The sequence below is a fragment of the Condylura cristata genome, unplaced genomic scaffold, assembly GCF_000260355.1.
Source record: "Condylura cristata isolate star-nosed mole 26May11 unplaced genomic scaffold, ConCri1.0 scaffold00027, whole genome shotgun sequence".
Lineage (NCBI taxonomy): Eukaryota > Metazoa > Chordata > Mammalia > Eulipotyphla > Talpidae > Condylura > Condylura cristata.
In genome coordinates, this window is record NW_004567128.1 from 9,358,977 (window position 1) to 9,375,970 (window position 16,994).

Genomic DNA, 16,994 nt, shown 5'->3' on the forward strand with positions numbered 1-16,994 from the left:
ACTGCCCTCAACACAGGTGAGATCATGGGCCCGGCTTCCTTGCTCCCTCTTCGCTAACCTGTGTAAACTGGCTGAGTCTTTAATTATGGAGTTCAGTCACAATCTCTCCGCTTTCCTTCCCAAAGATAAAGCAAAGCTTGTCCTGAGTGTTTCATTGTGTTTTTTTTTTTTTTGGCTGGGAGAGTCAGCATCTCTTACAGAATAGAGTGGGCCAGGTAGACAGACTCTGGGCTGAGTGATTATATTGGGAATATCAGGAGACTATCAGGAAACTACCAACAATGAAAGATTAATCAATGCAAGACCCTGGCAAGAATTCAAATAACGTTTTTCAAATTGGTTGGTGCTGCAGTTCTTTTATCTTGCTTCTCTAGTTACTTTGTGTAATTATGAAGAGTTTCAGCCAGAGATTTTGTTTCTCCCCTAATTCTGTCCTTCGTCAAACCAGAAAATATTAATGACATACTGGTATTCAAGTTGCATAACCCTTCAGAGTGTATTACCCTCTCTGATGCAAGTCAACTTTTCAAAATCTGTACACCGGAGTTTACTTTTCGTGGCTGCCAGGGGCTGGCATTTTTTTCTGGAAAGGATGAGGTAGTAAATAATTAAGCTGTGTGGGCCATGTGCTGTGTCAGCCCCCGTGGCCCCTTCACGCGATTTCCCGGCTGCAGGGACCCTGGCTTCCATTGCCTCTCAAGTCGGGTCACTTCCTGAGGGCAATGACTGGTCCCTCAGCTCTTGAGAATCTTTGACTTCTTTCTCTTTGTGCTCTGGGAGAGCATGCTCTCCTACCCCAAACTTTCCTCCCTCACTGTACTGAGACATTCTTTTCCATCAAGTTCTGTTTTCCTCAATGTTCTTAGTTTTTCTAATGCTATAAAGCTATGGGGGTAAGAAAAGAGCTCCCCTGAGACATACAACTGGGTGAGCAGGTGGCACCTTTGGGTGAAGAAAAAGACACACACTTCCAAGGGGCCATGTGCCCCCACACCCAGACATGCAGCGTGGCAAAGCAGGGTGGCACAGACCCCCACGATGTCCCTCTGCAAAACTCCCTGTGGTGAGATGGCACAGGATTCTCCACAGGCTTGAATGGAGGAAGGAAACAAACAATACAGGAAGCAGCGGAAGCTGATGGCCGCAAACCTGTCTTGTTCCATGTGTTTGTGCTTATTTTATGGAAGGCGATAACGAGAGTGCGGCTTTAAGGCACAATAACAGTCTTGAATATATGTGATCTCCAAAGAGTGTTTGGAAGACAAGAGTTGTTTCACAATGTGTTACTGAGAGGATGATTGAAAGTTATCTTCACTCAGGCCTGCATTTGTCTGACTTCTAGCAAAATCCAGTGGCAAGGAAAGACTGTTTTGGAGACGAAGGTTTTCTAACGCCTGTCTTTTCCTTTTCCTATATCATGTGTCACTAGAAGTTTCTGTCTGTATTATCGCTTTGTTTCCTCATCTGTTTACTGTCATTGGAGGACAAAGGTATTTTCAGCTCAATTAATTGGATTTTCTACAAACACATTTTACCTTTAGCTTGCAGTATTCAGATCATTTGTGCATGCAAGGATCACCCCCTCCCCAAATCATAGGGTCCTAGTGTTGGCCCCCCGGGAACATCTTGTTCCTCAAGAGTTTTTATGTTTCTAATGGTATGGAGTCAACTGACCTCAATCGGTCTATCTGGTGTATAAAACGTTCCCTGGACACTGTTACAACCTGGAGCTTTAGAAAATATCTGTAGCTTCACTTGAATTAGCTAAACTTTTTACAATAAGTGGGTTTCACTTCATCAGAGGGAAACTTTGGCTTTCTTGACATTGTCTACAATTTCTTTTCCTATGAGATTTTCCTTGAAATATTCTCCACGTGGCTCACATCTAATTGAATACCAAAGAATCTTAATCATAGTATTATATTTCAGAAACCTGGCTTTCTTAATTTTTGGAAGAAAATTGGTGGTAGATCAGAATCGCAGAGGGTTGGCTTATGAATTGGCTGTTTTGGGCTAATTAGAGAGAAAGAGATCGAACACAGTAATCTGAGGATTTTAATACAGACAAGATGGATATTATGAAAGTACCATTTCTCCCCCTTGGAACAAGAGCTATATATTTCCTTGCATTTTCCCTAGCCTCACTAACTCTTAGTTTGACTTTTGTAGAATTTTTTTTTTCTGTATAAAGAAGAGATTTTCATGGGAAACTATGATTCTGTACTGATTTTATACATTAAAAAAGAAAATATTTGCCTCTTGGCCAGAGCTGCCATCTTCCCCTAAGTCACTGAGAAGACCTAGGCAAAGGGAAAGAGGAGAGATACCTGATGTCTGCTCCTCAGGCCGGTAGAAGACACGGAGCTACTCTTTTGGCCCCATCCTTGTGAATCCAAAGGAAGGTGGATATCAATGGGATGGGCACTGTTCAAACAGAATGACCCATGTCAAAACCGAGAGTGTCTACAATGTTACCCAGCATGCATTTGGCATTGCTGTGAACAAACAAGTAAAGGGCAAGACTTTTGCCAAGAGAATTAATGTTTGTATTGGCATCTTAATCTAAGAACCAACATAGTTTCCTGAAACATGTGAAAGAAAATGATCAGGGCAAAAAAGGAAGCCAAAGAGATGTATCTGCTCAGCTGAAGCACTGGCCTGCCCCACCCAGAGAAGCACACTTCGTTAGGAGCCATGGAAAGAAGCCTGAGCTGCTGGAACCCATTCCCTATGAACTATGGCATGAGAGGTGTGAAAAAACCTATCATGGGCTATCATAAAAAGAAAACGCTTGAGATTTTTAGTGAGGTGAAAAAGAAACTAGAGTAGATCAAACAATCTAAAGTTGTATAGACTAATAAGGCAGGCATGTAGGATCCAGTTTTTTTTATTCAGATGCTTCTAACTTTTGATTTGTAATTTAGATTTCATATCCTGTTAATTTGACTTAACTTTTAAATGTGTAAATGTGTGAATTCGATTTAAATAAGAAAATCTGCTGTTGGGTCCATTTTATTCAGTCTTTAAGCTGTTGCTGATATTCAAGAGAGAACATACCATATTTAGAGAAGACTCTGGATGCCTTTCCTAAATTTATTTTCAAGTTTGCATCCAGCTAGTTCGCTTCATGATGGACATGTCCGCACGTGTGGACAAATGCATAGTCATGTCATGGCTGCCATATTCAGGGAGACTAGTTCCACCAACTTCCCCCCAGTGACATCAGCCATTCTGCCCACCCCCACCCCTTAACCCTGTTCTCTCCCTGTGGTTCTGACTCTCTTATGGTGTGAGCCAAAAACATTTGTGTTGTGGCATGCCTCAGTAGTTCGTTCTCAGAAGTGAGGACTGTTCAGTGGTATATCATACTATCCCGAAGAGCATTTGGGTTGCTTCCAGTTGCTAGCAATTATAAATGAACTTGCATACAGGCTTTTATATGGGCATATGATTTCATTTCTCTTATATAACTACCCAGAATAGGATTATTTGGTCATATTCGAGTGTGTATTGAACTGGTTTCTGATGTGGCTGCGCCATTTGCATTCTGATGAGCGAGGGATGAGTGATCTACTTTTTTCACCGACTCTCCAGCGCTAAGGATTTCAGGGTTTTTTTCTTCCATTTTAATACATAGGTAGTAGTTTTACTGTGGCTTTAATTTATATTTTCCTAGGGACTAGTGATATTGAGCACCTTTTCATGTGCTTATTTTCTCTCTGTGTATTTTTAACGAAATGTCCAATCTTTTGCCCTCTTATTGTTGAGCCTTGAGGGCTCTTTATATATTTGGGATACCAGTTCTTTGGCACACATGAAATTTTCAAATTTCTTCTTCTCTGTAGCTCTTCTTTTCATGCTCCCAGCAGCTGCTCTTTCACAGACCAAGTGTTTTTTTTTAAATAACATAATACTTGATTTTTACATCATTTTGTGCCTTTTCCTATCTCAGTTGTAATCCCTGTGGGCTTCCAATCACCAAATAACCTGTGTGCCATCCCGACCAAGGTTTTTTTTTTTTTTAAAAGATTTATTTATTTTTGCGTACAGAACTGGGGTACAGGCCAGAGGTGCAGGGGTGGTGAGAGGATTCACCAGAGATAGAGTGGGGAGCAGAACAGGTGGATCTACAGAAATACACTGCTGAGGGGAGGCAGCGAGTGAGACAGGAGAGGTCTGCCACGCCATGTGGAATACCCCCCTGGCCAGGGATCGAATCGTGAGGTGGTTGCCTCCAGCTTCATGGTGCTGTGCTTTAACCCATTGCGCCACCAGGGAGGGTCCCAGACCAAGTGTTTTTAATGGTGATGAAGATCAGTTTATGGATCATGACTTTGGTGTTATATCTAAGAGTGCTTTGTCTAACTCCAAGTCACAGAGGTTGATTCTGACATTTTCTTCTGGAAGCTGTATAGTTTTAGGCTTTACACTTAGATATGTGCTATATTTTGAGTTAGTTTTTATATGTTGTATGAGTTATGGATTGGGGCATATAGTTGTCTAAGGGTTCCAGCACATCTGGTGGCCTTTAAGGTGCTGAAAGTTTTCATTCAAGAAATTATATGCTATGCTTCTATATAATAATAATTCTGGCTAGTAGTTGTGTCATTATTATTTATCATAATATTATTACCTATCCTAAACTTTTCAAGAAATGTTCTGCGATTTGAATATTGCAATAAGAATATGAGATCTGGAGACGGGTTTAATGATTCTCCTCTGAGCGCTGCCTGATCTTGTTACTGGGAAAGCCAGTCATTGCTCTGGCTTTTGTTCTTCCACCCATCAAATGAGTGGGAAACCAGTAAGATATTGCACCCCAATAAATTGAGTGCGAGTGCTCTTCAGTTCTTGATAGAACCTCAATAGGGCCTGAAGCCGTGCATCGGGGTAAAGGTGTCTGATACTTTGTAATGTCCGTCGTCACTGATGAGTAGTTTCAGCAACTCCTCTGACAACAGTAAGATGTGTTTGTGATGGGACACAAGGTCAGCACATGGGGGACACAGGTAATCCCATGGGTCTTGCTAACACGCGCCATAGAATTCCCAGAGCAAGCAAAATGCTTTGCTTTTGTTTCAACAGTTGGACCAAGCCACACTCTCCCTGGCTGTGAGGGAAGACTACCTTGAAAACAGCACGGAAGCCAAGTCCGTAAGTTTTATTCAACTCTGCGCCTTGTCAGGCTGCTCTTGGGCTCACAAGTTGTTCCAAATTCCCCAGCTTTACTGGCGATGAGCAGAGTGGCTCTGATAACTAGGTTCCCGGCACCGGAAGCAGAGGCCTTTTACTCATGCAGATAAAGGCCTTTCTCTGTTTCCTGGGGGTCTGGGCTTCAAGGCTGGGCGAGCCCGCATGCTCAGTGGCCTGGTGGTTGGGCTGTGGAGGTAGTCCACCCAAGTGAAATAACCAGAAATGAGCTTGTGGCCATTCTCTAGAAGTGCGGGGATCACTCCCATTGCCCAAGGACAGCGTGGGCAGTGATGGAGGGCCCAGGACTAATGCTTCTCGAACAGCAGCGCTAAGAATTGCGTGGGGGCTTCTATTAAATGTGCATTCTGGGGTCACAACTCTGGAGCGTCTGTTGTAGTAGATTGGAAGTGGGGGAGCAGAAATGTGTGACCGTAATAGGTGCTCCAGGTTAACAGAAGATTAATGAGAGCCAGGTCAAGCAGGATAGATGACCTTGGAAACCTAGTACTGGGGTTCCCTGGAGACTGGATTAGAGCTGGGTGAACTTTGGTGAACTTCCAGAGGAACCCTAGACCCCAGGAACCCTAGCCCAGGACCTCTGGCTTCTGGCCCATCTGGAGAGGGCATAATGTCAGACTGAAAAGTGCTAACTCACAGTAAGAAGTCCCTGCTCCTTGCTGACCCCAAACCCTGTGTCTCAAAGGCTGTGGAAAGCAGGAAACTAGTCAAGATCTGAGGCAACGCTCTGGTCAAGGACACTCAGCAAAGAGGGTTGGCATATTTCTTTTCTGGAAAGTGGATAGAATGAAAATTTGTCAATCTGGGGGCACTTCTATTTCTGCTGGGGTCACCATGCTAACAGCAACTAGGCTTAGAATCTTTTCTCCCTCTCCTCCCTTCCAAACCAATGACCCAAGCCCTATGGATTCTACCTTCAAAATCTCTCTTCTGCTCGGTGCCTCCTCTCTGGCCTCACCCCCTAGGCCAAACCCTTTTTCACTCTCTGCTTGATTCCAGCAATTAGCCTTTGAAATGTTCCGTTCTCCTCTTTACTCCAAAGCATCCCCAATCACACTTTTCCTCACAAAATTGTGAACTAAATTCCTCAGAGGTAGTTCAAGGTCTCTTCATGAGCCCAAAGCGCCTTCGCTGGTTCATCTACTTTATTGTTTCCCCAACGAAGGACTCCTCACTGCTTCTGAAGCCCTCACATGCTCTGTTCTCGGTTTCCCGAGGCTGGAATTCTTCTCCAGAACTTGTGTTTCCAAGCGCTTAGCAGCTGTATTAAAGAACTTATTTTGGTCTTCTAATCTTCCAGTTAGTCATTACACATTTATCTCCCTTGCTGGATCACACACTGAGAACTGGGCTCAAGCGGTATTTCATTTTTCATCTGTATTCCCCGCCACCCCCAGATGCACAGAATGCCTAGCAAGGCGTTTTGCACATGCATTGTCTGGAGAAACATTTTTCGAATTGAACTGGGAATTGCAAAACATTGTCTCTAATTATGACTGTTTGCACGCCTTGCTTAGTGAGTGAACAAATATTTAGTAAGGACTTGCTATATGCTAAGCCCTGTACAGGTCTCAAGGTCATAGACATGGCACAGCTTGCAGAGTCAAGGCGTGGGGCAAGGGAATCCGCTTTCCTTCCTACATCAATGAGAACATTTTATACCCTGTGTACTGAGTTTCACAAATATATCTGACAGGAGAGGTGACCCCCGACTAGATTCCTCAGTTCCCGTGTGGTAAGGTCCCCACTGAGGAGACAAAGGAGTCACCTGAAAGTGGGTTTAGAGCACGCAGGGAGGACGTTTCTCCTCCTCCTCTCTCCCCTCTCTCCCCTCTCTCCTTTTCCCCATGAGCATGTGAGGAGGCTTTGTGAGCACGGTACACTGGAAGGGCAGGGCTTGCACCCCTGATCTTTAACTTCTGGGCGTGAAGGTGGGTCAGTGGAGCTGGGCGTCCCCACCAATCTTTCTGGACCATGCTTCCTGCTTTTACGGCAGTTCTTTGCCATTATTTTATTAAAGCTTCACTTGCCTGGAAAGAAGACATCTGACCTTTGACTTTCTATTCTGGGCTCGTTGGAGATACTTTGTGTATAATATCATTGATTCTTTTGGTCCTCGATGGCTGGGCCTCTCGTTCTCTGGTGGAAATTGTACCTCAGTAGCCGTCACCCTTCTCTCCAGTGTGGGCGGTCGGGTTGCTTAATACCCGAGTGCACTGTGAGCACAGAGTGAAAATGAAGGGCTTTTATTTCCACCTATTGTTTCTGCTTTTCGGTGGCCCTGCGACGTCCGTTCTAATAGACTGAGGTCCTGGGCATTGGCTGCTTTTTCTCTTGTAGTATCGGGATGCCCTTTACAAGTTCATGGTGGATACTGCCGTGCTTTTGGGAGCGAACAGATCCCGAGCAGAGCATGACATGAAGTCAGTGCTGAAACTGGAGATTAAGGTGGCTGAGGTAAGTCATAATTGAAAATCTCTTTTCCTGATTTTAAAGGCAATATGTCTTGACTGAAAATATATGCAGTATATTTTTTTTGCCCCACCCTGACTTCTCTCTGGGAAGAACCATGACAGGAAGAAGAGCTCTTTGCTCCTCCACCTCCCTCTTTGAAGCCCATTCAGGGTCCACATGCTGCTCAGCTATGGTCAAAGGACAGAGGCAGGGAGACCCTCTGACTAGATTTTCCCAGAGAAAATCCCAGAGAAAGTCCTGTGTGGCTCAAGTAGGAGAATATTTAATAAATTCTTCCTAACTTGGCTTGAGTGGAAGGTTATTTTTTAATCTGGTATCTTCTACACCATTCCCACTTGGGGTCAGTGTGACTTAGGGTCTGGGCCTAGGAAAGTCTCTCCGCCCATATTGGACAGACTTGGTACAGTCAGAGTGTACCAATGCCGGTAGGTGGCTTTATGTTGTCTTTCTGTTTCTTCTTTGTACCTAGCCCTCTTTTTCCATTCTTTTCTTACACCACTTAAATGAAGGTCTTTGTATCATATGCCATGTTCTCTTAAATTGTTTTAAATTCCTTTAGGCTCATGGCAGAGATAAAAAAATATATAAAAGGAAAAAAAATATATAAAAGGGCAAACTAGAAGGAGAATGATAGGGAATCTTAAATGGCGAGCTTTGCTCAGAGAAAAACTTGTTCAGGAGGAACCAAAGTTTAAGAATTCCCAGGAAGGGAAGGAACAAATATAATGAGATCTGCTTCTGGGAATACCTTGTAGTGAAAGACACTAATGTCAAGAAATTCTTGTGCATGGGTTGGCACGTCTCATATCACAAGTTGGCAAAAGTCCTGAACTGTATCTGAGTCCAAATATTGCTTAGTTTTGTGTTGAGGTGGTGGGGTTTGGCGGCATAGTTGGGGTAAAGGCTAAACATTCGGAGGAATTAGTCTCCCTTAGCTGCAGTGATGTGGATGCATACTTTTCTACAAGTTTCTCTTTGCTGCTCAGAGAGTTCATTTCTGCATGTCACCATGGAAGTCGGAGTGAAAATGGCTTCAGGTGTGGATCAAAGACTGGGCCTCTAAGCCATGGATAGGGACCTGCATTCCCCACCCAGGCAAATAGGAGATCCAGAGCTCTAATTTGGACTCAAGTTCTGATATAGCTGGGAAGGCCTGGCCCTGAGCCAGGGAATGTGCACTGAAAAGGGAACGAAAAACAGCTGGAATGAAGCAAGCCTGGGAATTGTCAAGAGGCCAGATGAAGTGACAAGTCCATGGGGTCAAGGAGGGAGAGGGTGGCTGCAGGCAGCTGGAAACAGCTCTGAGGCCAGAGGGCTCAAACCTGGCTCTGAGTCCAAGAGCAGAAGGAGGAGGAGAGAGTGTCTAAGGCAGCAACTCTGGTGTAAAGCCAGGAAGCTTTTGGCAAGACCCAGGGAGCCTCTCCTGTGGAGGCTGAGGAGGGACAAGCTGAGGAAACCAAAGCGCTTAGAAAAGAGGGACCGGTGTCTGTCACTAGGCCTCTGTGACTTTACCTCAGAAATATTCATGGTGTGTGACTTTTTTTTTTGGCCAACTAATATGCTTACCCCCATCTGTTATACCCCAGGTCTCTAGGGATATTCAAATGAGTGGGATACACAGTTCTAGGGAAACTCATGAAGTGGAGGAGACCACACAGCTCGGGGTAGCATATAGGAGCTGCTATGGATAGTCACGGAAGTGTTCATTCAACCAATCCAGCAAGAGAGGCGTGCGCCAAGGGGAGATCTTGCTAATGGCGTGGTCCTCGGGTGGAGTCAAGTGCAGTTCGGTTGGAAAGTCTTGACAGAGAGCTTAACTCTTGGGCAAAGTCTTTCATCATAGCTCAAACAATGGGGGTGGTAATGGTGAATGGGGGGTCAAGAGTAGGAGAGACTTGGGGGAGGTGGAAGTTGGCAAGTTTAAGGCAAGGGAATCAGGTGAGGGAGGGTCTTAAGGGCCGAGTCATGATATGGGCATGGGCAGCTGCTGTCTGTTCATGGAAGCCGTGACTACTGCTCTTAGATCAGGTAAAACGCAGCAGAGGTGAGAGATTTAGCTTTGGTGTTGACAAACTGGCCAAGAGCATGGGGATCAGGAATGGGGGAGTGAAGCACCAGCGCTGGTGATGGTCCTGGAAATGTGGACCCCTGCCCCCCCCCCGCCTCTGGGGCGGGGCTGCGGCATTGCTAGGTAAGAAAACCCAGAGGGCAGTGGAGTGGTGAAGGAACGAGCCATTGACAGAACGGTCGTGGGTGGCGGTGTGGCAGAGTCTGACACTGCAGTGAAACATGCCCGCAGGGATGCAAGGCTGGTCCAGGAGCAGCGAGGTCATTATCCGGACACCATATCTGGGCAGGGGACGGTGAGGTGTCCGCCTCGGTCGCCGAGTCTCTGTTCAGCCGTCAAGCCTCTGTTGAGCCAGTTGCTGGTTGCTGGTTGCCGGTTCTGTTCATCCACATTATGGGTGAGGAGGGGATTCTGGCTGCTGCTTTTTACTGGGGACAGTGTCTCCTTCTGCACAGGGTAACAAAGTTTCTTTTCACTTCTTTGTTCTTGCCTAAAGTGATGTCTTTCTCTCTGTCTCTCCTAAGTGGCACACTACCCCAAGGTTTTGAAGAACTTCCCGATGCTGTGCAGGTGTGTGGTCACGTGGAGAAAGTAGTCTCGCAGGGAAGAAATCGTTCATTGAAAACATAACCACGGTTTCTTTCCAACAGATAATGATTCCACATGAAAACCGAACCAGTGAGGCCATGTACAACAAAATGAACATTTCTCAACTGAATGCTATGGTTCCCCAGGTTGGTGAAAACGATCTAGAAAAATGTCATCTTAACTGGTCACTTTACAAGTGACTGTATTTCAATTGCACATTTGTAAATGTTTTCCTCGTAAGATCTACCATGAGACTTCTTGGTTATTATCACCAAATAAAATATCCCTTGTTTGTAAACTGGGATGCTTTCTGCTATGTGGAATGGAAAACCTTTCCAAGAATCACTTAAAATTCTAACAGCCTATATATTTTTTATTCATATAACAATTGGGGTGGGTAGAGGTGTGTGGGGGGCGGTGAGAGGATTCCCTAGAGACAGATTGCAGCGCTGAACAGGCAGCTCCACTGAAATACACTGCTGAGGGGGGCAGCGGGTGGGACAGGAGAGGTCTGCTGCGCTGTGTGGGTCAGCTCCCTGGCCGGGGATCGAACTCAGGCGGCTGCAGCGGTGTTAGCACTGAGGACCCCCAGGGAGGCCCGAAACTAACAGTCTAGACAGAGGTGGCTGTTTAGCAATGTTGTCAAAGCCCCGAATTCATTCTTTCCACATCATTTTCCTTGGTGATTTCACGTTTGTTGACTAAGGGCCACACAATCTACCACAGATCCAGGTATCACATCTGCTGTCAGCACAAGCAGGGGGCGAGGGGCCCATGGTAGTCATGGTTGATTGTTTGATCAGGAAAAAAAATCAAAGCCTTTCCAGAACATCAGCCAACGTCTTCCCTTCATTTCTTAGCAGAATCGGGGCACGTGGCCATCCCTACCTACAAGTTTGCCACTTCGATTTCAGTTGTACAGACAGGCAAAGGAGAAACAAGTATACGAAAAAGCTGGGAAATGATTTTGGGGGTAGTCTATTGAAAATTCCAAGTTGCGACACTATGATTGGCCATGTGGTGTTTTGTTGCATTGTGTAAGGAAGGTTCTGCCCGAGAGAAAGACCAGTGATGGAGGGCAGCCGTGTCTGCGTGGACACGAGGGTGGATGGGAACCAGGGCGGGGGAGGGCAGAGGGGAGAGGTGCGATCCTGGCAGTGGCTCTGGGTGGCCGTGATGGGGTGTTAATTCTCTGGATTTGAGCAGTTGCATCTTTCATTGTTTGCCCGAAGATTACAAGCTACGGATTAGGTTCAGCTGAGTCCGTTGGCCTGCGTCCTGGCTCGCTGCCTAACAGGCTGTGATTTCTCTCTCTCTCCCCCTCAGTTTGACTGGCTGGGCTACATTAAGAAGGTCATCGATGTCAGACTCTATCCCAACCTGAAGGACCTCGACCTCTCGGAGAATGTGGTGGTCCGTGTCCCACAGTACTTTAAGGACCTGTTTAGGATATTAGGTGCGGAGAGAAAGAAGTAAGTGCCTTCCATGTGCATTTTACTGGGGTTCTTGTTTTCCCCTTAAAATATAGGCTGCTCATGTCCTTTGAACACGTTCTTTTCAGGAACGTTACCTCAAAAGGGCTTAGGGAAAATGTGGTACCTTGACAGAAACTGGCCTCAACCCTTGTCTGGCGTGAGTTACTTGCTGCAGTGACAACACATATGTCATGATTTTGCGTCTTGCTTTTTTAAATCGTATTTTTTTTTAAAGACTTTTTTTTTTTTAAGATTTATTTATTTATTTGTGCATACAGAATTGGGGTACAGGCCAGAGGCTCAGGGGCGGCCAGAGGCTTCACCAGAGACAGAGTGGGGAGCAGAACAGGCAGATGGACGAAGTACACTGCTGAGGGAAGCAGCGGGCGGGCCAGGAGAGGTCTGGCTCGCCATGTGGTCTCCTCCGGGGCAGGCGGCAGGCGGGAATCGAACTCATGCGGAAGTGGCCTCAGACTCTCAGTGCTGTGCTTTAACCCGCTGCGCCACCAGGGAGGGCCAATCGTATTTTTTTAAACGAGGTAACGTTGGTTAACAACACTGCGTCCTTCCAGAGGTATCATATCACACCTCGTCAGACGTACGTCAACCCACTCACCACCAAGCCACCCATAGTCCTCCACCCACAGTCTGTTGGACCCCTGCCCCATACTCCTCCACCCCCTACCAGCCTCTCTGGTAGCCTCAGTTCTAGTCAGATCTCTAGGGTTTGCTTTGGTTTAGCTCGGTCTGTTCCTTTGTTTTGTTTCTCTGTATTCCACCTGGGTGAATTCATCTGGTATTTGTCTTTCTTTCTCTTTTTGATTTATGTTTATTGCCAGTGGTGAGGTTTCACCATCTTTAAGCATTCCATTGTGGATCTGTACCATGTCTCTTTATCTATGCATGTCGCTGGGCACTTAGGCTGATTCCACAACTTGGCTACTGTCAATAGTCTGTAATGAACACGGAGTGAACACATCTCTTCTGCTTAGTATTTTTGTGTTGAGTACATGTGTAGAGTGGAATTCTGGATCGTCTGCTAGATGCCTTTTTAAAAAATAGATTTATTTATTTATTCACACAGAACTGGGGTACAGGCCAGAGGTGCAGGGGTGGTGAGAGGATTCACCAGAGACAGAGTGGGGAGCAGAACAGGCAGATCGACAAAGTACACGGCTGAGGGGAGCAGCGGGCGGGTCAGGAGAGGTCTGCCATGCCATGTGGTCACCTCCGGGGCAGGCGGGGATCGAACTCATGCGGAAGTGGCTTTCAATTCTTAGTGCTGCGCTTTAACCCACTGCACCACCAGGAAGGGCCTGCTAGATGCATTTTTAATATTTTGAGGTACCTCCACGCTGTCGTCCAGGGGGCCAGACCAGCCTGCCTTCCCGCTAGCGGTGTTTGAGGTTTCTTTTCATGCCACAGCCTTGCCAAGACTTTGTTTCTGCTCATATTGATGCGCTGCCCTAAGTCTGCATTATTTATTAGCTTGGGGACTGCATACATTAGTGATGTTATTTTCTGAGATTCCTGTATGAACGCTCTCCTGCCCCCATGCGCCAAGTTGATACTGGGTCTTTAGCTGCTTTTTCTTTTCTTTTCTTTCTTTCTTTCTTTCTTTTTTTTTTTTTTGGTCAGTTACTTTGTGGCAAAAAACACAAGTCCCTAAAATGAAAAGCCATAAGAGTACTCTGAGAACTGTAGACAGACTGCACTGATGAAACAATAGTAAAGACTGTTTAAGAATTTGTTGCTTTGCTACTTTAGCACTGCCAGAAAAAGGCAATCCTAAAGATGCCCAGGAAAGAGCAATTTTACATCTTCATCAAACCATTCACTTTTGGCGACAGGAAATGGAGCCCAGAAAGGTCATTTCGTTTACAGACAATTTACTCAGCTAACTGCTGGGCCATGATTAAAAATCATATCTTTTATTTGGGCTCCGACAAGGCTGTATTGCCAGAAGTTACGCACTAAACAGAGGCACCTGCAAACATTCTTGGAGTACTGTGGAACATCCGTTCTCATCTACGGAGACACTTAGACTCCTCTCTTTATGATGCTATCTTGGTAAGGCTAAAGGAGCGTGTGTTGTTGGGGAACAGACAAAGAAAAAAGGAGTGGAAACACCATCCATTCACTTCAGATTCCACCGCTTAGAGATAAGTGCTGGTTCTTCGAGCATTTTCTAATGAACACTGACTCTAGAGGTAGGAGTGTGTGTATGTGAGGGGGCAGAGGAAGGGGAGCAGAGCCTGGCAGTTCAGTGCGAGTTCCGCGGGGCCAGGGCAGAATGCAGATTCCAAGGTTCCCTTCACAGAGAGTGACACAGCCCATTTGGGCAAGACCCAGGAGTCTGTGTTTCAACACATGCCTCAGGAGATTCTTACCATTCACTTTTTTGGGGGGGAACTCACGGCTTTAGATAACTTTTTCATGTGTCCTTCTCAGGTCTGAAATATGATTCAGTGTGATCCAAATGCTTTTGCCTCCTATGTCTTTGTGTTAACACGTTTCAAATTTTGCTGGTAATTTCTTTTGAAAGGTGGCATTTGCCATGCTGGATCTTCATTCTTCAGTGACTTACTGCCTTCCAGAATTGATGTTGTAAATTCCCAGGTGTTTTTGGAAATTGTATGAATTTTATTTCCAAAGAAGCCTGACTTAAAAACAGGTGATAGACTGGGTCTTCACTTCCTGGGTTCAAAAATTCATCCCTCTGTGTGTGTGCGTGTGTGTGTGTGTGTGTTCTCCTTTAGAGGCCCAGGGCCTGTCATAACAAAAACAGATGAAGGAATACTGTGGCTGGAGAGAGCTTTGAGTCTGGTTCTTGTCACAGTGATAACTTGGACAAATGTAAGCACAATGAACAATAGTAGAGAAACAAGAGTAGAAAAATTACCTGCAGATATTATGTACCCATAAAGCTTTATTTTAAAATCAAGATAAAACCCGGATGTCTTCCCCATATTCCTCAACAGCCAATTCATCAAAAATAACTTGTATTCTGTGTAGTCTTATGAGAGTTCAAGGCACAGTATATAGCTTGAGAAGATGGATAACTTAATTTGTATAGCACACTACATTTTTTTTTGTCCTGTGAACAGTGTTTGAGTATCACTTGTGTGGCAGTTAAGCGTGGCCGGGTGCCCCTCTATGCCACGTTAGCCAAGACATCCAATCGCTGTGACATGCAAGTTCCAACTCTCTTTGTCTTGGGCATTAGAAATTGTACTTTCTGTTGAGGGGGGCCTCTGACAGGCAGCTTCCCCCAGTATTGGCTCAGGGCTCTGCCCTTCTCCGGGTTTTCGGAACTTCCCCATTTCATTGGTGGATGAGGAAAGAGCCAGGGGGAGGATGGCCCAGGAGATTTTTCCAGGAAGGTCTAAATGAACTGGACCACATGAAGGGCACTAGAACTTGGGTGGTAGGTGAGATGAGACTTATAGATATACCCCAGAAATTTATATAGTTTAGTAAATAAATACAATTTTATGTAAAACAGAAAGAAAATCATAAGGATGAGAAAGCACATACACAAATGCAGAATCTCAGGCTCTGTCTCAGACCTGCCGAATCAGAAGCTGTGATTCTCGGGGATTCACATACCTTGGAAAGTTTAGGAGGGCTTGTTAATACACGCTGCTGCCCCCTACCGCCCTCCAAATTTCTGATTCAAGAGGTCTGGGAACAGGCCCAGGAGTGTTCTAGCAAGTTCTCTGGAGATACTACACTTACCTGGACCACGGACCCACTTGAGGAACCACTGCCTTAAACATGGAGCTCTGGGCACCCCTTGAGGACTTAGGAAGATCTCTTTGGCTTTGAGAACATTCGAGAAGAAGCTGTTGGGCTCACTTCAGGTGACTGGAAGTAGCAACATCAAGGTCTAGAGTCTGAATGCCTGATTGTGTTAGTCTTGGATTTGACATATCTTGGAAGTCTCCTGGCCCCTGACCTTCATATTCTTCATCTAAAAAGACCAACTATCATATTCTTCATCTAAGAATGGGGATGACAAGAAGCATTCCATAGAACAATCACGAGGATCAAAGAAGGTCTTTTATGATCTCTTAAATGCAACACAATTGAAGAACTAGAGACAGGAAAAGCTTCTTGAAACAAATCTTCCGAGTCAGAGGCTTTGGGAAATGGTTTCCTGTTGCTCGCTTAGTGGCGGGCTCTCTCCTGGGATGCTTTGCTTTCCTCTACTTTATTTATTGTTATTTGGGGAAATTACCATACTGCTGAAAATGCTTTTTGGAAAAAAAAGATATTCTGTGTTATTTTCAAGGACTATTGCTGAGTCTGATTTCTGTTTTGTTTTTGATGTATGTGAGCATTAGGTGGCGGTGATTCAGTCATTATGGTCAGATCTGTTCCTGGCGTGGTAATATCAGCACTCCAAAACTGTGCTCCCGGCGGCTGTCAGTATATTTAGAACACACTGGAGCAGCTCATCAGTGCCATTGTGTCGCTGAGCCAGCCTCCTGCAGCCCCGAGCCAGCGCTCAGGCCCTGTCCTTAAGCTGCCGTCTTAGTCATGCCTTGCCTGAGAAGGCCCATGCGCTGTCTGGTTCCTTCGTCCCCACAGACTTCTGTGAGGCGCCTTTGCCAGAATGTTTTGGGGTCTCTGTGAGTGCTAGGGAATCGTGGCTGCACGAGAGGGGTGCTTTCATCCCTGAGTGGTGAGTGTGTGGGCTTCTTTGGCCTTAGACCCTGGCTCTGGTCTCTTCGCTGACACCTATGAAACATCAGTCCTCCAACTTGCCTGCGTGTTGGGCTTTAGCTGGGTGGGGGTGGGCTTAAGGATCTTATCCATGCTAGGTGCCTCTGGAGATTTTTGTTTGGCTGATGGGGAGTGGCCTGGGGGGCACCCGGACTTTTATTTTACTTTATTTTTTTTTATGTAATAGTTTATTTTTACATCATTTTGTACAATTTTTTTAAATCTCAATTGTAATCCCCGCTGGTTTCCCGTCACCCAGTCACCCGTGTGCCATCACCATAATCCCGTGCACTTCCCTCCCCACCCCCCGTTTTTTATCCCATTCCCCACTCCACCCCCACAAAATGTCTCTGTTATATGGCTGTTCATTATTGTTATTTTCTCGCCTGGTCCATTATACTCCTGCTATGAGTGAAACCATCCGGTATTTTTCTTTCTCTTTCAGCTCC

At 45.6% G+C, this 16,994-nt stretch overlaps 1 protein-coding gene across 2 annotated transcripts in view; it reads left to right on the top strand.

The window, feature by feature from the left end:
- Positions 1–16,994, top strand: part of PHEX (phosphate regulating endopeptidase homolog, X-linked) — a 162,415-nt gene that overhangs the window by 33,269 nt on the left and 112,152 nt on the right. For both annotated transcript variants that reach the window (XM_004689912.2, XM_012730278.1), the window contains exons 6-9: positions 5,086–5,154; positions 7,552–7,668; positions 10,405–10,488; positions 11,669–11,814. In XM_004689912.2, the coding sequence (XP_004689969.1) occupies positions 5,086–5,154; positions 7,552–7,668; positions 10,405–10,488; positions 11,669–11,814 (416 nt within the window). The remainder of the gene's footprint in view (positions 1–5,085; positions 5,155–7,551; positions 7,669–10,404; positions 10,489–11,668; positions 11,815–16,994) is intronic.